Here is a 22,612-nt window from a genome sequence, read left to right as displayed (position 1 = left end):
CCAGTAAAAGTTGGTCCCCAATAAATGAGCCTCTGGCCCAAAGCTGACTCCCTGAAACCTCACAGTCCTGCAGCACACTGCTCAAGTGAAAACTGTATACTCCTCAGTTTCCTCATCTGGAAAATGAAAGTCCTCCAAAACCAATTTCAGCTCAGATCAGTGAACTTCCAAGAAGCACTTTAAATGCACTGGATGCAAAATAATGCATTTCAAAATCAACTGAAAAAATCAAATGCTATGCTTGGTCTAGTTCCCTGGTGGGCTATCTGACTTTATTTTTTTTATACAAAAAAAATTAGTGTAACATACAGCTTTTAATTTTACATAATTTTTAAGCACTTATACCAAATACTGATAATGATAATAATAATTAAAATATCAAATATTATTACAACTTAGAATCTGGCTCTGACATTCACAATACAAACTAGACCACACATCTCTTTATTTTATTAACGGGCACTGAAAATATTCCTTTGGATTATTTTCCCATTAAGCTTGTAGTTGGAAAATCCAGGCTGTGCATGATATACTGTGACATGCCTCGTATATCTCTGCGAAGAAGGAAAAGGGAAAGGGGCCAAAATTTGTCAAGGATCCTTTGAATATGAAACTGTGACTTATATCAAACATTAGTTGGATTTGAAGTAGAAGCAAATGGGAAGAATCACTCTCTTAATACTTGAGATCATGTTAAAGTGATATTTGATTCCTAAATGAAAGCTGCACGTATCTGGTTTCTGGTTCCTGTTACAGTACAGACCATCCTGGCCTGTCCCTTCGATGACTGGAAGGGCCATCTGTCTTCCCAGCCTGCTGGCTCCCAGCAAAGGCTCATCACGAGGCAGCCCTGTAAACAGAACCACTGTGGAAAGGGCCTGAACAGGGAGACCCAGCTCCATAAAGGCCACCATGCTTCAGGAAGAGGGAAACTGAGACACAGGCAGCTAGGAATAGCCCTTAGCCTGCTCTCTTGTGCTTTCAATGAAATACGGCTGAACGTCACAGCAGAGAGAGAGCTCTTCAGCAAGAAAAGTTTACAAAGAAAAAAAAAAAAAAAAAAAAAAAGCAAGAAGAGGAAGAAAAAGAAGAAAGAAAACAACTTTGGGGAAAGATAGTAAACAAAACTATTTCCATGGCTGTGAGTCTAAACTTTATAGCCTGAGGAGAATTAAGATTGTTTTCCTTAAAGTGATCTGGCTGAAGTCTTGCCAACTGCAGTACAGGAACCGGAAGAGGCCGTTCTACTACACAGAGGGCAGGCTACACCAGGGGTTTCACACTGAGCGAATTAATGAGTCTCTCGCCCACAGTGACTCCTGAAACACAGACGCAGAGCAGAAACTCTACAGTCCTGTGGCACACTCAACTGAAAACCCTCCACGATGCTGCTTCCTGTTTCCCTCCCGCTGAATGGGATCCAAGCGGCCTCTCCTGCTCTCGCCCTCTTGCTTTCCTTCCGGCCATGCTCCTTTCCTGCACTTCTCCGTGGGCTATGAAAGGGCGAGACCACTTGCTAAGTTTAGTTGCTCATACTTAAGTCCATGCTCTAATGTTGTTTGATAATATTTGATACTCACTGGTCCTAAATTGTGTAAAGAGGGCATAAACAGAAAAATCAAGAAGGTTCACCACGTCTTTTTCCCTCCGCTCACTTTCCTAATGGGTTTGTGATTAATGAACTTAGAAACATCTTGCTCTAAACAGAGATAAATCTGGAATTGTGGTACCTTTTGTTCTGCTGTCAGTTCCAGTAAGGAACCAGGACCCTCGCTAACCTATATTTTTCTCCTAGAACAAGTAAACCTTTAGATGGAAAGTTTAACTATGGGAGGGTGTGGCTCTAGTTCAGTATGTGTCTGGGGGTTGGGGGTTGGGTAGAATTGAGAAAGCGGAGGTGGAATTAACTGTGTATGGAGGAGGGGCATGGACTAGGAGGATACCTATCACCTGTTATTTCTTTTTCTCTAGGTGTTGTTTTGCCAGAGAAGCCACTCAGTTTGAGTAAATGTGAAACCAGCCACTTGACTTTGGTGATAATACTTTGTAGCCTCTGAGGCAACAAGCCTGCTCCCCTTAGCACCCCCTTCATCATGAGTCAGTGGTACTTAAATAGCATCTCAGCAGGCGGGAGCTGGCTGAACCGGGATGCTATCACTCTGCACTGACGATGTGTATCCACTCAAGCAAAACAACTGCTGTGAGGGTTTGGGGTGGGTGGGGAGGAGCAAACAAAAAACCCTAATACTGCATTCTAGGTTCTTCCATGCTTTGACAATATACTGACCTCAAAAAGTTTGGGAGCTTAAAGTTTACTCAATCTTTCTGAGCCCTGAGGCCATTGCTTGGTGGATTAAAGGTCAAGGGTAAAAAGAGAGTCTCCTGATTCACTGTGCGTGTGTGTACGTATGTGTGCGTGTGTGCGTGTGTGTATGTGTGCGTGTGTGTATGTGTGCGTGTATGTGCGCGTGTGCGCGCACACGTGTGTGCGTGTGTGTGCGTGTGTGTGTGTGTGCACGTGTGTTCTCACCTCGCGCATCTCACCCCTTGCGGTACAGAACTCCAGGCTGTGGGTCAGGGCCCGCTCGTGGTCCTCAGCCTGGGCACGCCAGTTCAGACTGTCCCCCTCAAGGATGTCCAGCTGCTGCTGCAGGTTCTTTGCAGAGACATTAGAGCAGTTCTAAAAATGAAAGAGAAGTGGAAGTGATGAAGGGAATTGGCAAAACAGCAATGAGAACAACATGCTATTTACCTGCATTGTGAAACTCATAAATGACATAAAAAAAATAGGCTCCTGATTTGTTTTACCTTAAGCTTCTTTGAATATAATGATTTCAGAAAGAAGCCAGACACCCAACACCCAATGTTGGGAAAGACAAACCCCTACACATTTCCAGTCTTGAAACTTCAGTTTTGAAGATTTGCTCATCACACCCAACGCCTCAGAGACACTATTCATTATAAGGTATAATTTTTACTTCAAAAGGCATAAAATATGCATTAGAAACATTTGGCTTCTGCACTATAATTTTCCTGTCAACTTGAGCGTAACCTCAGGTTTATTACGCAAGTGCTCCAACCTCTACTCAGCGCAGAGGGCTGCCGAGGCCAAGGCCAGATGCGGACTGGAGAACAATTTACATTATTTGTGCAAAGTGAGACGTCTTACTTGTTTTTTTTTCTTTTAAAATAAATTTACTAATAAAACAAAACTCTTTAAAAAGAAAGGTCTTTCTTGGGAAAAACATTCTGTTAACAGCAACAGATATCTTGTATTTCTATGTCCTTCAGTTAAGAAAATACTTCAGATCCATTGAATTCCATATAGTTTAGTGGATATCTTCAATGAACTTTGAAATAAAATTGGCCATTATGATTTTTATTAATGTTATACATACTGGATAGAATTAACATAATCTTTTCTTCCCTCAAATTAAGAATTTGGAGAAGGAGTTTTTTTAAAATCAGAGCCCAATGTGTTATTTAGGGAAATTTAATCTGGAATTATTTCCATCTCTTTTAGGCTCCTTTGGTAAGGTCAGTCCAGTGGAATAAAGCAGATCCAGTGATGAGTGCCAGATCCCTGGGTGGAGCCAGGGTTCTTGGGCTTTTCTACCCTGGGGTTTTATGGATAAAGCAGCTTCTCTGGGATAAGACTCTTCACCTATAAAACGAGGGTCCTGGGCCTGACGATCTCTCGGCTACCTTTTGGATCTGACGTGCTAAAGCAGCATTGTCCAACAGAAATACAATGTGAGCCACATAAATAATTCTAAATTTCTTAGTAGTCATATTAAAAAGTAAAAAAGAAACAGTTGAAGTTAATTTTCATAATATAGTTTGTTTAACCAAACACATACCCAAACATGTAACCAAATATAAAAAAACATTAATAAGGTTTTCATATTAAGTCTTTGAAATCAAGTGTGTATTTCACACTTAGAGCGTATCTCAATTGTTGCTAAATTTCTATCAGAAACACTTGATCTGTACTTAAATCTCATAGAGTTTAGTAGACACACATACCCAAATTGTTCCCAATATACTTAACAGTTTTACAATTTGGGGTATCAGTTTTAAATTTAAATTAATTAAAGTTCAATAAAATTAAAAGTTTAGTCCCTTAATTACATATTTAGGCATATTTCAAATGTGAAAAACTAACTGCCATTATAGATAGCACACCTCTATGATTTTTTTAAATTAGCATGAGAATAGATGTATCAAACAAGGCTTTTAAAATAAGATTTTTCTCCTGAAAATTCTTTTCTCTGGACGTGGTAGAAACTTACCACAAATAAGTAGCCCAATGGTTTAATGTATTTTTTAATTTAACGTATACCAGGCGATCTGCCTGGTTTCTTTCATCCTACAGGCCAACTGAGAGCTATATTAGGTATAAATGATGGTGTTCTAAGTTGCTTACAGGCCGCTGAACTGACGAGATGACGTCCACCCCCAAGGAAAGCGCCAGTTTATGCAGATGGTCTATGTGTGCCTGCCTTTCCCGAGAGCGACTGAGGAGAACCTGGACACCGTGAGCATCACCCATTTCCTTTGGCTGTTGTAGAAACTCCAGTTCTCTTGATCTGAAGAGTCGTCCCAGCTGGAATTTAGGCCATTAACAATTAACCTTCATATTTTTACGAAGACAGATTTTTAAAACTGAGGTATAGTTGATGTACAATATTATATAACTGACAGGTGTACAATATAGTGATTCACAATTTTGAAAGGTTATACTCCATTTATAGTTATTATAAAATATGGGCTATATTCCCTAAATTGTACAATATAACCTTGTAGCTTATTGTATACCTAATAGTTTGTACCTCTTAATCCCCTACCTCTGTACTGCCCCTCCCCCCTTCCCTCTCCCCACTGGTCACCACTAGTTCTCTATATCTGTGAGTCTGCTTCTTTTTTGTTATATTTACTACGTTGTTGTATTTTTCAGATTCCACATATAAGTGATATCATACAGTATTTGTCTTTCTCAAAGATAGCTTTTTAAAAAAAAAAAACTTATTTCCTATAACATTTAACTAGCAGGTCAACACTGACAAGGCCATCTAAGATTATTAGTATTATAGACAAATAAGTGTTACAATGCTGCAAGTCAATAGGGTAAAATTGAGGGACTAACACTGTCAGTTCTGTTAAAGAAGAACACACTGTTTGCTCATAGCCTAAAACTTTAGCAAGATGAGGCCTGTGATCTGAGTAAATTCAGAGGCTATTTTCAAGGGATTTCAGTAAGTCTCCATTTTCTATTAATAGAGGCTAAGGACTATGAAGTTTTACTGAGCACTCTACTGATACTTGAGATATAAAAAACATTGTTTTCTTCCCTGAAACAGCTTACACTTGAGTTAGGGGAACAAAAGTAATTAAGAATCAAGGTGTTAAAAATGACAGATGTGTGGAATAAACAATAAGAGTTCGAGGAATTTTGAAGAGAGAAAAATCACTCCAAGGGAGGTAGATTGTTGGATGGAGGGACAGGGCCTAGATGGTAGAGAGGAGACAGAAGGACCTGTCAGATAATGGCAGCCCAAGAGTCAAGGCTTGGAATTAGGGATGTGGACGCCATCTTTGAGGGACCAAGGAGAGCTCAGTTTGGCTGGAACATTGGGCAGGATGGGGCCCAGTGAGAGAAAAGTCAGGGGCCAGACTGAGGAAAGCTTCTAATATCAGAATAAGCAATCTGGCCTTTATTTATTACACATTTATTTTTAATTTCATACTTTAAAACTGAGAGTCTTCCAAACATCCATGATAACTCTTACCTCTTCTCTGACTTGGTGGAACTGGACAATCTTATACAGGATCTCCTCGTAATCTTGGATTCTCTCTTTCTGGTTTTGATGGAGGTGAATTAGGTCCTTCAGCTGTTGAGACTTCTCTTTCACAGGGGCTCCTTTGCCACTTAACTCTTCTGACTCTTTTATAATGTATTGAACCTCATCATTCAGTTGCTAAAAAGTTGTAAGCAATAAAAGAAACACAGCTTTTAGAGAGCTTTTTACTTTACAACTGACTATATGAAGATCTCAATAACAAATCACTCTCTTATTTGTTAACAAATACTTATTGTGAGCCTCACCCCCATCCCTGCAAGTCCAGGCATTGTGCATGATGCTAGGGATCTATTATTCCATCCTCACCTCCTCAGAATTTTTTTTAAAAATTAATTTAAATTAATTAAATTTAAAAATTTAAAAAACACAAAAAAGTGTTTCAAAGTTAGGTGGCAAAATGGAAAGTCATATATTTCTATGACATACCAAATATTCTGGTCATCTGTTAAGTAAATATATTCTAGATACTCTATGAGGCTGTGACCATCTGTGATATTTAATACAACCAGAATCAGGTGGTATGATAAGAACACCAAAAGAAGACAAGCATAAAAATATATTGGGGGAATTATTTGTCCTCTGTGATAAAAGAATGATCAAAATGAACCACCAGCTGAGCAGCACAGTAGCTATGCTGCTTTAAAAGCAGTCATCCCAGAATCCACAAATAGCCACCACTTGTAGGGAGGGATAAGCCACCTTCTTTTTACCCAGAACTGCTCAGAGAGCCCTTATAGGAATCTAGATCCTGGTGCACAGCTTAAAGAGGAAGCTGCTATAATTTCAGGGCTGGATTTTATGTCAAGGATAACAGTAATGGAAATGATTTAGGCTAAGGAGATAATTTGCAGAAGAGTGACCTAGTAAGGGTCTTCACGTTGAAATCAAGTACGTGGGCATCAAATATACGCACATCACAGTGACAGAGCTAAAGAAGCTTGACAACAGTTCCTGATTTAGAGGAATTTACACACATACACTTACTCATGTGCAGGGGCATGTGCACACATGAAATGCAGATACATATGATAGAGAATATAACAAAGAAACCAACAGATAGGCTAGGAGAATTTTCTAAGAGTTTGGAGGAAAGAGTTCACTGTGGGCCACAATGGTGTGTGTGCTTTTTGTGAGTGAGGGGTGGTTATGTATTGCATTAGTTTTGTCTTAAAGGAACATAAGTTAGATATTCCCTAAAGGAATCTTCAAACTTCTGTTTCGGGGTTTCTTTAAAGCCAATACTTGCAAAGTAGTGACAAACAGAAACACAGGTATCTTAACTTTGCAGCAAAGAACAAGAATCCAGGCAGGAGGATAACGTGACTGGCAAACTTTTTCGGCAGCTGTGTCAAGCTCAGGAATGGCAAGAGGTGGGGGTGTATGGAATGCACTAGCAATCAGGGCCTGGGAACATGACCCATGGTTTTTTCTCTCACATCCTGAGGGCTCTCTGAGAGGGAGAAAGGGAGAGCACAGCAAAATTCTTGGAATGGTGGTAGGAGCCTGGGGTGCCAGTGGGTGGGCACAATGACATCACAGTGATAATTTCAGGGACAGAGGACAGCAGAACCTCTGTGTCAGAGATTGCCCATCCTTGTTTTGAGATGTCTGAATCGAAATCATGTCTATACCCCTTAGGAAAAGAATTAGAGTAAATATATATGATAAATACATTAATAAGGAACTAACTTAAATTAAAATAATCTAAGATAAGAATATATTAAGGACCTTTTGTAGCCCGAATGTTTGTGTATCATCAAATATAGCACACTGCACTTAAACAGGAAGAAAAATGTGTTTTTAAAGTGGATTTTTAGACAAGCAATGCTTTTGTTTTTTAAAAATTATAATTCATCAGACTGTAAAAATTAATTAGGTGAGCATCGACTGAAGAGTTTTTAATACTTTTTCATTCACCCAAGGCCATCAATTTGTTTCTTCACCTGGAACTGAGGTTTCATTTCGTTCCATTTTTTCTGTAGACCTAAAATGGTCTGGAGACTCCCTCCAAGGTCAAGTGCAGACACAGGCATAAGTGCTTCCTGAAGAAGTTTTAAGTTGTGAGTAGTCTGAAATAGACATTAGATAGTTATGCATACGTACCACCAGCAAATACGTCATAATCATTCCAGTGATGACATGGTGTGTCATCAAACTTTTCAATGACCATGAAAGCACTCACTACCTAGAGTGAGCTTGTGGTTCTAAACCACCAATGAACAAAAGCACAGGCCCTCTTTTTATTGTGGTAAAATATTAACAAAATCTACCATTTGAACCATTTTTAAGTGTGCAACTTAGTGGCATTAGTACATTCATACTGGTGTGCCACCATTACCACCAACCATCACCAGAACTTTCTCATCTTCCCAAACAGAAACTCTGTATTGGTTAAACTCTAACTCCCATTTCACCCTCCCCTCAGCCCCTGGTATCCTCTATTCTGCTTTCTGTCTCTATGAATTTGACTACTCGAGGTTCCTCACATAAGTGGAATCACAATATTTATCCTTTTGTGTTCGTCTGATTTCACTTATATTTCCAAGGTCCCTCCATGTTGCAGCATGTGTCAGAATTTCCTTCCCTTTTAAGGCTGAATACTACCCATTTGCCTGTTCCCTCACCTTTCTAAGTTGCTCTTTGAACGCTCCCCACTGCTGTTTCATGGGCTTGCTTGCAGCGGCTTTAAGTTGCCAGGCTATCCGAAGGCGGCTGAGTTCTTCCCTTTCTGCCTTCTGGCTTTCCATAGTGTTCTCCATAATGTGTACTTCATTTTTCACATTTAATATTTCATTTGCTTTTGCCTGTGAAATTAATAATTGTATAATGGCTTTTCTTTCCCAAGAAATACAACATTTTGCATACAACTATTTGAGGAGGCAAACGCTTCATCATAGCTAAAGCAGAGCACAGTTCTGATATCAAGACAAGTCTGAAAAGTCTGTGCACAGGCACAGCTGGGCTCTCAGAACCCATAATCTATGCTTGGATGTCAGCTCCCGAGTTCTTCATGACCCCACTGGGGTTTGAGTCCTCTCCTTTAGGATCTGTTCATTTCCTGGGGCTTAAAGGGTGACTGAATGAGCACAGGGATCCAGGTATTTTGAAGTTGAGATTATTTTAATGCATAAGTTTTGAAGTGGATTCCACCTTTTATTTTAACACACATTAGAATATGTCAATATCTGAGTATCAGGGACCATGAGGGGGCAGATTGTTCTGGGTCTGTGTTTCTTTCTAAACTATCCCATTGTATATATTGGGTGGGCCAAAAAGTCCCTTTGGTTTTTAAGTAAAAACAAAAGACACATTTTTCATTTTCACCAAGAACGTTATTGAACAACGTAATCACCCTTTTGGTCCACTACCTTCTGCCATTTTTCAGGGAGCTTCATAATTCCATCTTCCCAAAACTTTTTGAGCAAAGAATTGTTCCAGGTGTCTTTTACAGTCTTTGAGGGAATTGAATTTTTTTCCATTAAGAGAATTTTGTAAAGACCAAAATAAATGGAAATCCGAAGGTGCAATGTCTGGTGAATATGGCGGATGAATCAGAACTTCCCAGCCAAGCTGTAACAGCTTTTGCCTGGTCATCAAAGAAACATGTGGTCTTGTGTTATCCTGATGGAAGATTATGCATTTTCTGTTGACTAATTCTGGATGCTTTTCGTCAAGTGCCGCTTTCAGTTGGTCTAATTGGGAGCAGTACTTGTTGGAATTAATTGTTTGGTTTTCCAGAAGGAGCTCATAATGGAGGACTCCCTTCCAATCCCACCATAGACACAACATCACCTTTTTTGGATAAAGACCAGCCTTTGGTATGGTTCATCTCGCTTGCCCCATGATCTCTTCTGTTCCACATTATTGTACAGTATCCACTTTTCATCACCCGTAAAAATTTGTTTTAAAAATGGAACGTTTTTGTTATGTTTAAGTAGAGAACCACATGAGGAAATACAGTCAAGAAGGTTTTTTTCACTTAACTTATGTGGAACCCAAACATCAAAGCAATTAACATAACCAAGTTGGTGCAAATGATTTTCATCCCTTGATTTGGATATTTTGAGTATGTCAGCTATCTCCCATGTGGTATAACCTTGATTGTTCTCAACTAATGTCTAGATTTGATCGCTATCAACTTCAACTGGTCTGCCCGACCATGGTGCAGCGTCCAGCAAGAAATCTCCAGCTCAAAACTTCGCAGAACACTTTTGCCATGTTCCATCAGTCACAGCACCTTCTCCATACACTGCACAAATCTGTTTTTGTGTTTCAGTTGCGTTTTTACCTTTCTTGAAATAATAAAGCATAATATGCCGAAACTGTTGCTTTTTTTCTTCCAGCTTCAGTATTAAAATGGTTACACAAAAATTCACCAATTTTGATAAGTCTTTTTTGAAATGACGCTGATATGACAGCTGTCATATACAATCTAACAAAATTGTTTCAAATGAAGTTAAAGATAACTAAGTGCTACTAGAGCCATCTTACAGAAAAAAACCGAACAAACCTTTTGGCCAACTCAATACTACAATTATTTAAAATTTTCCTTGTGAGCAGTTCCTCAAGTTACTACATTTTGTGAGAACTGAAATGTACCTCTATATACAGTTGTCCCTCGGTATTCACAGCAGCAGGGTGGCAGGGGTGGACTGGTTCCAGGACTCACCACGGATACCAAAACCAGTGGATGCTCAAATCCCATGGTTGGCCCTCCATATCCCCAGGTTTCAACCAACTGTGGATGGTGTACTATGTTTAGCTCTGAGGTTGGTTGAATCCAGGGATTTGGAAGCCGTGGATATGGAGGGCCAACTGTATCTCTATATTTGTATCTCTATTGGGCACCAGAAGAACAATATCTAAATTCCAAGACTTCTCTTCCCAACTTTCATATGTTCTAGATCTCTGATTTGAAATCCTTTAAACAATGATTTTAAACTACTGGAAATTCAATCAGAGGCAGAAGGATAAGAGAGGTAGAAAGTAAGACAATGGGCTTTTTTTATGTCAAACGTCAAAAAAATGCAGAAGAATATTTGTTTGGCAAAACAGTAATTTTTACTTTGATGGCCAGCTTTTCTCAGTAAATCCTTGAATTTCTAAGGAGCAATTGCACATGAATTTCTACAATGGCAATGACAGCTGGGTATCTAAAAGTCAAGGGACCTTTTAGATTATAGTCAGAAGATAGTGCCATGAATAGTAACAGGATATTTTAAATCACAGGCCATCTTATTTTAAAATTATTTTAAATGACATTAATATTGCACATTTATATTTTTATTTTAATGTAGACATTATAAAGTGTCGTTTAATTGAAAAAATACCTGTGCTAAATGTGACTTCTCCTATGAATTTGGGGATCTAGTAGTAAAATGATATATTCTGTAATTATGATGAACAAGACACACATATTATGAAAGGTATTAGACAGCCACAGCAGGCCCTAAAGCAAATCATATTTTTATCTATGTTATAAATAAAGATAGGGTATCTTTCACATATTATTAAGAAAATATTAATCAAAATGTTATATAATACACAATTTAATGTAAACTTGGAATTTGCAGCATGTCAATGACAACTACAACAGGAAGAGTATATGCTCTGAATGAAGCCTAGAAAAGAGAGCTATGGTAGGATTTGTTGATGCCTAGCTAGCAGGATTCAAGAAGAGTGATTATGCATTTGGCAAAGAAATATTTTGGTCACTCAGAAAGATTAAATAATTTGCCTGAGGTCTAGTTAGTAAACACACTACTCATTCTACTTCTGTATAAGGTCATTGGAAAATTTGCCATAATCTAGCCTAGACAGGGCACTAAATTATCCATTTTCCATGTAGATTCACACACAATGAGTGGTCTTCTGACATCTTGCTTTTCAGATATCTTGATAACTGGAAGGCAGTATTCCATGTAGCATTCTTGGTATTTGCCACTATAAATTAGTAAATTGGCACTTTCATCAATATGTCTGCCAGATTTCTGCCCTAAATCAGTTTTTCTAATTGTGATGATTTTTAGATGAACTGAAAAATTTTTCAATTTCAAGTTTGAAAATCTGAGCCTCAGCAACCCAATCAAGAGCAGAACACTCAGTGGAAAATGCCAGCTGGACTTCTTCCTTCTTAATAACCAAACTGGTTACCACATTTCAGCAATAATGTTTGTTTAAAAGCCTAATGGTCCGAAAGATATGAAGAGAATAAAAATTGTGTTATACTGGCTTTACCAAATGGCTTTACCATTCATATGTCAGAATGTCACTGAACCAATAAAGTTAAGCATTATGTGGACCTTAATTCTTATCAATAAGGAGGAATTTATTTATCATATGACAGTGGTAAGGACCTTGGGGTACCAAGGTATGTAGTAAAATACACACTGTTGCTGAAAACTCTAAATGGACATTTGAATAACATGAAACCTAAGTTTATTTAGACAAAGATACAAAATATAATTTTGAATGGATTCCTGCTACAGATCTTAAATGAAAATCTGACTGTACAATCTTAAACATTCTAAATAAGTAATAAAGGACCTCTGTTTCTGGGTAGGATGGAGTAGCTAGTGGCAGAGCAGTGCTTCTGCCTAGAACAACTAGAAAAGCTGGAATAAATGCAGAAAGTATCTATTTGAAGGCAAAAAGAACTAAAGAGGCTAAGACTCCAGAGAAGGACGAACCTGAGAGTGGTGAGCTCACCTGTCACCTCTCCTACCCCAGTCAGGGGCATTTCCCAATTCTGTATGCCGACAGGAGGCTGATCGTGAGGCTTTACTGGGGAACACAGAAAACAATAGAACTTTTGACAGACACTAGTGGGGATGGGGGTTCAAGCACACAGCTCATCTTCATCTCAGAACATTGACAAAATACTGGGGCTGAACAGGGCAGTGGATTAAAAAACCCAAGCAAAAGCCTCTGAAAAGCAGAGTGGAAGTTTTTCAGCTATCTCCCAAGACTCCCCAAATTGGAGACCTGCCAGGGGGAGAGACCTCAGAGAATGCACCAAGCTCTAACTTGAAAATGCTGAGAGCCCAAGGTCAACAGAATAGATGGAGCATTGACAGGACTGTACTCTGGACTCAACTTCACCAGCTCCTGATTGGCTTAAGTGATCTTCAACCAACACCCACCTAAGGAAAGAAGATAACACCATCTGGAACTCCTACAATTTTTTTATACATAATGCTTGGCATTTGATAGATATTCGCTCATCATCCCAAGATAGGACGACACAGCTGGAAACCGAGAGAAAAAGTAGACAATAGAAACAATTCCAGATCCAGATGTTGGACTTAGCTGACAAACACTTTAAAATACCCATGATTAATATGGTCACGAAAGTATAGGAAAGATGGAGAAAGAGAGGATAAAAAAAGAGAATATCACTGGCAATATAAATCTAATAAAAAAGAACCAACTGGAAATTCCAAAACTGAAAAATATAATTTCTCAAAAGGAAGTTAGTAAGAAAAAGGATAGACCAAAAAAAGTGCAGTTTGCAAATATGTAAACTCCCTTATGAGCGCAAACTGGAGAAGTACACAATGAAGAGATGGATATAAAGATATACTGAAAAAGAATAAAAATCTTAAAGATAGATAGATAGATAGATAGATAGATATGTTCTAAATGTTCCAAGTAAAAAAATAACAATTTTTTTTTTTACAGTAAAGCACCAATATAACATAAGAACATAGGTAAAATACTCAGCAAGTTTTCTCTGATGCATATGGATAGTATTAGATAAATTAGAATTATTTAATGCATATTTTGTTTCCATATAGATTTAAGAAGACTGGTCTTTAAACAACAAAGTTTGAAACAATGAAGATAAAGAGGAAATTGTAGCTCAAAGTAGATGAGGGTAGTTAGAGCCCAACTCTTCCAAATGAATTCAGGCTCCAGACTGAGATTCATCACATGTCAGAGTACTGAGAAAACTGCAGATGTCAGTCATCTTTGCAAATCTACAGAAAATAGGAGAAGGGCCAGAAAATTAGAGAAAGGAAAATGCCCTGATTTTCAAATGGGGGAAAAGATGGCCTATGTGATTTACCTGTCAGTAAGCTTTACATTGAAAACCAGGGCAATAAAGTCATCATTGATCAAGCAGATTGTGAGCACTTTGGAAAGAACCCTATGATCACTAGGAGTCAAACTAATTTTTGCCAAATTATATTATACAATTGATAGGATACTAGGTAGACAGACCTTCCTTTGATCAGTGTCTTCCATTATAGACTTAAGAAAAAGTGGTTAAAATAAAGTACTATTGGGAATGTCCATGACTGTTTAAAAGACTGGTTAATCAATTGACTGCTTAATGGATTGGGGTAGCAATCTGCCCCTCAGACACTTTTATTAAAGATCTAATTGCAGCCACAAGAGGCTTACTTATTAATATACAGAATTAAACCCAGGAGAGATGGCTAATGCAATAGATAGCAGGCTCAAAATTAGTTTAACAAGATGGAATCATGAGTCAAAACTAACAAAGTGATATAAAATAGGAATAAATATAAAGGTTTACATCTGTATGTAAAAGATAAATAGGCGACATGGATATAAAATGGGAGAGACCTAGCTTGGCAGGAACTGCAATAAAAATGTAATGCAATTGCAGTTTTCCCATCACAGGCTTAACATGAACCAACAAAGTGAAATTATTGCTAAAAGTGCTAGTACAATCTTAGGTCTCATTAGTAAAGAATGATGTACACTTTGTACTCTGTGTTGAAGTTGTACTTTACTTCTTGTTTACATGTTATGAATGATATTGACAAATCATGGAAAATTCTGGGAGGGAGGATTAGGATGAAGAAAGAGAGAAAGCTACCTCCTAAATGATAGAAAGGATTTATATCTAGTTCACTGCAGAAAAGACTCAAATTAGATTTTGCAACTGTTTTCAAGGTTTGAAAAACTTTCATGTGTAAGAGAAATGAAATATGCATACATTTTTTTCCCCTGTGGAGCTACAGAGGGTTAGAATCAGATATGCAGACAGATTCGACTTAACATTAAAAAAAAAACCTTCCTAGCAGCTGGCATTTTCTAACAGTTTCATAAGGAAGATACTTGAGATATTGAAGGAGAGGTGGATTAACCATCTTTCAAGAATTCTGTGGAGAACTTTATATGGGCCTCAGGTTGATATAACGATTCTAGGATACTTTACAGATATAACTTAACAACTAAAGTTTAGGGTACATTTCTAAATATAATGGAGCTTTGCTATGAAAAGATCTGGTATTGTAAGAAATTCTTCGAAATGAAGATTCACCCTAGATGTTTTCTTTTGCCTCTGGAAATCTTGTAAGGATCTTGTTGCATGCTTTCAACCTAACTCAGAACTTTTGGGTGATCTTCTGAGGACTCTATGTAATAATAATAATGTTACATTTGGATTATAGTCACTCTTTCTTGTTAATAGATGATAAAATAGCCTTCATGTGATAAACTCACAAGAGGTCTAGGAGCAAAGAAGCACATAAATGCTGGGCTTCAGCACTATTCTAGGTTGAATGGAGCTAAAAAGAACTTCCTAAACCAGCACGGCTGAATAACAGACAACTGAACTTTTAAATTTATGATTCTGACTTTGAAAAGTGATCCTTGAAGAAGGTGTGACTCATTTAATGTTATTCTCACCATATTTATTAAATTAAGGAACTTGAGCCCGAGGTCTTGAGTTAAAAAGCTCCGCTTTAAAAACAGCTGCCACTGCTTCTCCACTGAGTCAGAGTGACGCTCGGTTTCAGCGTCACCCTCTTCCTTTCGCAGGGTAGCAGTTTGGTAAAACTCCTTTAGGCCCTGACATTGCTCCTCTACCTTAAAAAAAAAAAAAAACAGAATATAAATGGAAGTTAAGAACACTTAAAAACATTTTTAAGGAGAAAAATACTAGATTCCAATAAAAGCCTATATAAAACTTAATTGGAACCTACATTTCAGAATTCTTTAAATAATTATTAAATATTGTCAACTTACTGAAAAGACATGAAAAGCTATTCAGGTTGTTGACAGATCAGACTGACTGCCACTGGGTAGTAACTTGACCTGACAAGTTTATTACCCAGAAGCCCTGTTTACTGTAGCCAAAATCATATTTATGTATTATATATGTGTATGTTTTGCAATTGGAGACAGCTTATGTCAAAGACCAATGTGGTTCCATTTAAAGCTGAGTTTTATAATTCAGGAGAAAGATAAACATATACAATCAAGGAATACAAATCAGAAAGAAATGTAAGTCAGTGAAAAGTTATTCATAATTAGTAAATCACAATTTGCTTCTCATCAGTGATAAAGCAGAACAAAAGAGTACAAATAATTATGAATTTTCTGTACATGTATTAATATTAAACTGCCTCCATGAGCAAATCTAACTGAGGTTCATTACTTCATCTCCCTAGAATTATATTTTCTTATTTGCTAACCAAGGTAAGCAATACTAGATTATTTTAAATCACTCTCTTTGGACAGAACTTATATAAAATCAGATGTGCCTGCAGAACTAGATCATTTAACTGGGTATTGTAGAAATGGTAGAAATTTTTGACACAAGTTTTTATGCATTTTGAATAATACTTAATGGCCAATAGGATAAGACTCAAAGAGCTCATAACTACTGAAAGCAATATAAACGGGATAGAAATTTCAGGCAATGGTTAGTCACTATATTTTCAAGATTTCAATATCATTCTTAATTTAATGAGCACTGCAAAGGGCACTTAGAAACAGAAGTTGTCTCCTCTTTTTCCATATTCCATTTATTCATGACTCTGTTTTCCTGATGCTTGTTTCCTCAGCCCAGGATGATCTTTCCTCAGTTTTCTGCTCCTACTTAATCCTTCATGAGACAGTTAAAATACTACCTCCTCCATGGAGTCTCCTAAGATTCCGTAGTAAGAATTAAGCAGTTATTTCCTTGGGTTCCCAAAGATAATTCTGGGAGAAAGAGAACCATAAACAGATTATTACAACACAAAGGCAAGTACGCCCACAGTGTTCTGGGCACACTGAGGAGGGATCACCAGCTCTACATAAAGTAAACAGGCAAGAATTTCCCAAAGGAAGCGACATTTGATCTGTGTCTTTCAGAATTGTCCAGGGTGAGAGGGAACAGGAGAAGGGGGCCCCAGATGGAAGGAATAACGAGTGTGAAGGCACAAGTGTGTAACACTGGCTGGTTCAGAGCACGATAAATGATCTTGGTGTGGGTGACGTCCAGATAGCACAAGCTGAGTGGTAAGAAAGAAGTGAGAGTGATCATTGTGTTGGCATAAAGCCGTCAGTAGGTTTCAACTTGTTTGCTACTATACTCAACACAATGTGACACACTCTCGTTAGTTTGAAACAACTGACAGCTATCACAATGACTCGGAATCAGCATGACAGCCATCAGTACTTCAATGGGATAGTATGCTACAGGCGGGGGTGTCAATATCATGGGCTGTCAGTTACGTGAAATTCTTAAAACATAAACTTTAATTCATCCTCCTTTTCCAACTGCTCAAAAAAGCCTCCTTGAATGTAAGTGAGCATGATGTCATTATAGGAATTCCCTTGAATCTGGACTAGTTTCTTTTTTAAGTGAATTAATGATCAACTTTAATACATTACCCATTTTGGGGTAAAAGTTATAACTTGCTTCATAAATTACATTTGTCATATAACCTGAATTTCAGGAAATGGCATGATCAGATTTGCTTTAGAATGACCATTTTCTGAAAGGCATAAAGGGGAGAATTATAGGAGGCAGAAAGAACAGGCAGATACAATTTCTTTAAGCTGGGCAAGGGATGATGAGGACCTGAACTGAAAAGGTGATGGTTCAAATGAAGAAGGGGAATTCAGAAATCTCTTAGGTTGTCTCTAAAGACAGACATGGGATAGCATGGCCTTTGATGTTTGAAAAAACAAAAGGGAGGAGATTGGGAATTAAACTTCAGCTCTGATGTTTACTACCTGTTTGGTCTTACATACCTAACTTCTCAGAGCCTCAATTTCCCTCATTTGCAAAGTAGGGATAATAGTAAATAAACATAGGGATATTATAAGGATAAAATGAGATCAGGAATGAAAAGTTCAGGGCCTAGTACAAAAATAAGTGCTCATTAAGAAAGGGATCGGAACAGACTTTGAGCTTCTACATAGGACTTCTGAAAGACAGTAGGGTCATTAATCCAATGCCAAAATACAGAAGGAAACACGTTTGAGGAAAAGATAACCAGCTGCGTTTTGTTGAGCTTCAGGAAGCTACAGAATACATAGGTAATTAGTATGATTGGAAGTTGAAAGCATTGGCCTGGAGCTCAGAAGAGCTGGGGTTGAGGAACCAGTTTTGAGTTACTGGTGAATTGAAACTATAGGTGTGTTTGTGGGAGGGCGGGTGATTTTTGTAGGGAACGTGTATAGAATGTACAAAAGAGGGAACACAGGCAAGAACTCTGTAACCCACCACACTTCAGGAACAGAGAACTGAATCAGGAAAAAGAACAGATAAAGAAGTAGACAGGATAATTTCACTTATGTGAAATATCCAAATAAGGCAAATCTATAGGGACAGAAAGCAGATTAGTGCTTGCCTGAGGCTGGGGGCAGGGGGGAGGGGCAGTGGAAACCAGGATTGACGAAAAGTATTCCCCAGACCTCTTTTTTGGGGTGATGGATATATACCAAAACTGGAGTGCAGTGATGGTTACACAACTCTATAAATATACCAAAAATCATTACATCCTAAAATAGGCGGATTTTATGCTATGTAAATTATACCTCAATAAATCTGTTTTTCTTTAAAGTCAAAGCAGGTGAATGTGAGTAACTGGGTTAAATAAATACAGCAGAGGGATTAAGTGGGATAAAGACTGACCGTTTCACCTGTCAACTGGTAAGTAGTAAGTATAAGCTCATAAGAATGGAGTGAAGAGGTGCAAACGGCAGGATTGAAAAGGGGATAAACCAAATGGCAGCGGGTGAGGATTAGGCAGGATCAGCAAGAAGAGGAAAGAAATGTCATCTTCCCATCCCAAGAGTGCAGTTGTGAATGGAAGGAAAATTACAGAGTGGTAGCCTTAGTGAGGGCAAGACGATTTGGGCAGAACTGTAGACCAAAGAGAAGGAAGCAACGGAAAAAGCAAAGTTATAAAATTAGAGGATGGATGCTGAAGCTAGATTCTGAAGGATGTAGGAGCAGACAGGGAGGGACTGATGGCTGATTAGTGCAGCACACATGCAGAAACTCCACTTCATTGGTGACAGTGGAGGAAGGGTGAATATGTCAGTGGGTTTGGAAGCTGAAGGAAGTCAAGGCAGTTAAGCTCAATGGACTCATTTTTTTCAGTCACATACAAGGTAAGGGCGTAAGCTGACATTTAGGCATGGAAACTGCAGTAAGAAGTTTGCGACTCACTACTGAATGGGCACCAACTAGAGAGCATATGGGGGTCTCAGCTGAGCCAAAGACCCATAAATTTGTAAGAGCACCAATCAGCACAATTGTATGATTTTCCACAGGAGCGTCTGGAAGCTTGGAAAGAGAAGCTGAGTAAACAGAGTGTTGGAGTGATCTAGTATTGGGAGTTGGCAAGTCAGGGTAGAAGGCAGGGAGTTGAGGGCATGGGGAATGGAATGGAATTGAATAAGCACAAGCTGGTGAGAAAAGAGAGAAAGCCTGAAGGGGTAGGAGATTGACAGACTGAGGGCACTGCCAAGGTGAGGACACGAGGCTCTGCCAGGTAACAAAATAGATTAAGTGAAAGCTGGGAAGATGAAAGGACATGAGGTCCTTCTGGGAAAGTTCTGTTTGCAAAGCTAAGGTTCCAGCCCTAGTTCCAAAACTCCTGGTCCCAGAGGCCAGAGGGGGCATTGGAAGTAGGTGCTCAGCTAGAAGCTAAGAAGGTACATTTTTGGCAATGAAGATGCAGAAAACCAAGCACTACTTTGTACCTTCTCCACCATTTCAAGCTGAGATAAAAATGTTCATCGAGGGACTTCCCTGGTGGCGCAGTGGTTAAGCATCTGCCTGCCAAGGCAGGGGACACGGGTTCGAGCCCTGGTCCAGGAAGATCCCACATGCTGCGGAGCAGCTAAGCCCGTGCGCCACAACTACTGAGCCTGCACTCTAGAGCCCACGAGCCACAACTACTGAGCCCATGTGCCACAACTACTGAAGCCCGCATGCCTAGGGCCCGTGCTCCGCAACAAGAGAAGCCACCGCAATGAGAAGCCTGCGGGCAGCAACGAAGACCCAACACAGCCACAAATAAGTAAACTAAATTTTAAAAAAGAGATTCTTTCTTTTTAAAAAAAAATGTTCATTGACAGAACAACCTGTCAGCTGTAATACCTCTGCCTAACCCTGAGAGTTCCAGGATAAGAAAAAATTAAAAAAAAAAAAAATCCAGAATAAAGAAAGATGTGGAAAAGGAGGCAGTGGTTCCCTGAGATTTCCAGGGCCTGGGCGTGGCCTTCCTCCAGAGTGGTGAGAACTCAGACTCTTAGAGAAGAGAGCTGGCAGGGGAATGTGGGCAGGCAGGATGTGGTCGTGTGAGGTAAGGGTGAGAGTGTTGGGAGGGTGGCGGGAGAATGCTACCTAACTTGGGTTGGCTTTACCCCTGAGTGAGCCTTGATGGCTCTACCTCCCACTCAACCAGCAGCCCCTCCCTGAAAGGAGAGTGAACCACATGCGCCTGGGTGCATTGGGACCAGAGTTAAATGAGGTGGGACTCCAGCACTTTGCTATGACTGATGTCACCTTCAAGAACCTGGGACCTTTGAGAGATGGAATTCTAGTCTACCAGAGGGAATTTTACAGATTATTTAGTACAAACCAGTCAAAACAATGCCTCAGAAAAAGCTCTCAGAGGAAAATTATTAAAAAGCATCAAACAAGACAGATCTGAGACTGGACCCAACAGCCTATAAATTTCCAATTGTGTGGATTTTAAATAAATCACACAAATTGCTTAGGTATTCAAAGAGATTCATGACTTATTTTTAAATAGAAAATGACTTATTTTTAAATAATTTTGTTTTATGTTTAGGATATTGTAAATATTTGTAGGCCATAGTAAAAAGGGTTTCAACACAGCCACTTTGCTTATTTGTCTGTATCTACACATACACACTTGTATTATGTTTTTAGTAAAATAACTTACTCTTTGAGCCTGTGTATGGTGCCTTGGAGAATAAAGGAGCTATAAGTGAGTACATGCACTGGGGTGGAGGATCTGGAACTACCCACGACGGTTCTATCCCCTTAGAAAGCAGGAAGATGGGCAGAGGCCATGCCGCGAAAGAGGTCAGCCCATAGGTACTGTACCTCCTCTGATGACTTTAGAAATGCCACATAAGTTTGCAGGACTTGTGACCTGGAGCTGATGCTTTGGCCAAGTATGTTTAATTCTTCCTCTAGCCACTTAGCTTTAGAAGAAAGCGATGCCACTTCATCAGGTTCAAAATCATTTTTCTCTGTCAGGAGTTTTGCAGCTGCTTCTGATTCATGTGATGTCTCCTATGAAAACAAGGCATAGGAGGTCAGAAGCTGACAGGGGAATCATGAACACTCACATTCCAATACCTTCTGTATAGCCATCTATTACGATTATTAATTGAACTTGTACCAAAACTCTCCTCAACGAAAAAGGTATGTATTTTAAAATTCGAAAAAAAAAGGCACCGTAAAATGAAACCCACCTCAAATTATTCTTTCAGTCTATCAGCTACACGTCTTATTTAGAACATTCTATTTTCTGTGTCACAAATAGAAGAAAGTTTGTTTAGTAAGAAAGGTTGTAAAACACATTGGCAGAAATGTTTAAAATAATTTGAATAAAATAATTATACATGATGATTGCTTTATGAAATTTACCAGTAGCTCTAGAAAATTCTTAAACTAATTTTGTTATATAAGAGATGACAAGTTTATAGAAATTGTTTACTCATTTTTTAATTTACAAAAAAATGCCATATCAAGTATGCAGTCTTCTTAAAGTCTCCATCTACAACAGTTTTTAAATAAGTGTAGGGAAAATGGTACAGATGAGGTGTGAATAACCTAAAGAGTCAGCGAATTTGACTTGCTAGGGTTGCTCTCCTATGTTTTCTTTTGAGTGCAATTTTTGGCACGTGAAATCTAACCACTGATTCAAAGGACGAGTAGGTATTGTAGGCACTATTTACACAACTGCCACAGAGCTGTGTAAAATTTCACGTGAGACCAAGCTAAGATTCAAGCAAACATGAAAGACAGAAGATCCACTCTCATTTAGAGCAAGGAGGGATTGCTCTCCTACCTGTATTTAATATGCTTCCCAGGTACTCCACTGAATGAAGGTAATTTTAATTTACAGGCGCTGCTCCCAGAGAGCACTCTGGGAAGGAGGAAATGGAGGAGTTTCTCCCCTTGAAATTTCCTCCTTCCCTCTAAAATTTTTTAAATAAAAAAATGAAGGGACTTCCCTGGTGGCGCAGTGGTTAAGAATCTGCCTGCCAATGCAGGGGACACGGGTTTGATCCCTGGTCTGGGAAGATCCCACATGCTGCGGAGCAACTAAGCCCATGCGCCACAACTACTGAGCCTGCGCTCTAGAGCCCGCAAGCCACAACTACTGAGCCCGCGTGCCACAACTACTGAAGCCCTTGCTCCTAGAGCCCGTGCTCTGCAACAAGAGAAGCCACTGTAACGAGAGGCCTGCGCACCGCAACAAAGAGTAGCCTCCGCTCGCCGCAACTAG

The 22,612-nt window shown here is 39.0% G+C and overlaps 1 protein-coding gene across 1 annotated transcript in view; it reads right to left on the bottom strand.

The window, feature by feature from the left end:
- Positions 1-22,612, bottom strand: part of CCDC141 (coiled-coil domain containing 141) — a 205,383-nt gene that overhangs the window by 34,824 nt on the left and 147,947 nt on the right. Inside the window, exons 13-19 of the mRNA XM_068543883.1 lie at positions 21,199-21,390; positions 15,525-15,704; positions 8,486-8,665; positions 7,805-7,930; positions 5,790-5,978; positions 4,427-4,606; positions 2,531-2,680 (exon numbers count right to left, since the gene is read on the bottom strand). Of these exons, the coding sequence (XP_068399984.1) occupies positions 2,531-2,680; positions 4,427-4,606; positions 5,790-5,978; positions 7,805-7,930; positions 8,486-8,665; positions 15,525-15,704; positions 21,199-21,390 (1,197 nt within the window). The remainder of the gene's footprint in view (positions 1-2,530; positions 2,681-4,426; positions 4,607-5,789; positions 5,979-7,804; positions 7,931-8,485; positions 8,666-15,524; positions 15,705-21,198; positions 21,391-22,612) is intronic.

The sequence above is a fragment of the Eschrichtius robustus genome, chromosome 5 (assembly GCF_028021215.1).
Source record: "Eschrichtius robustus isolate mEscRob2 chromosome 5, mEscRob2.pri, whole genome shotgun sequence".
Taxonomy (NCBI): domain Eukaryota; kingdom Metazoa; phylum Chordata; class Mammalia; order Artiodactyla; family Eschrichtiidae; genus Eschrichtius; species Eschrichtius robustus.
Note: the sequence above shows the minus strand (reverse complement) of the source record. Positions and strands in the feature narration are given on the sequence as shown.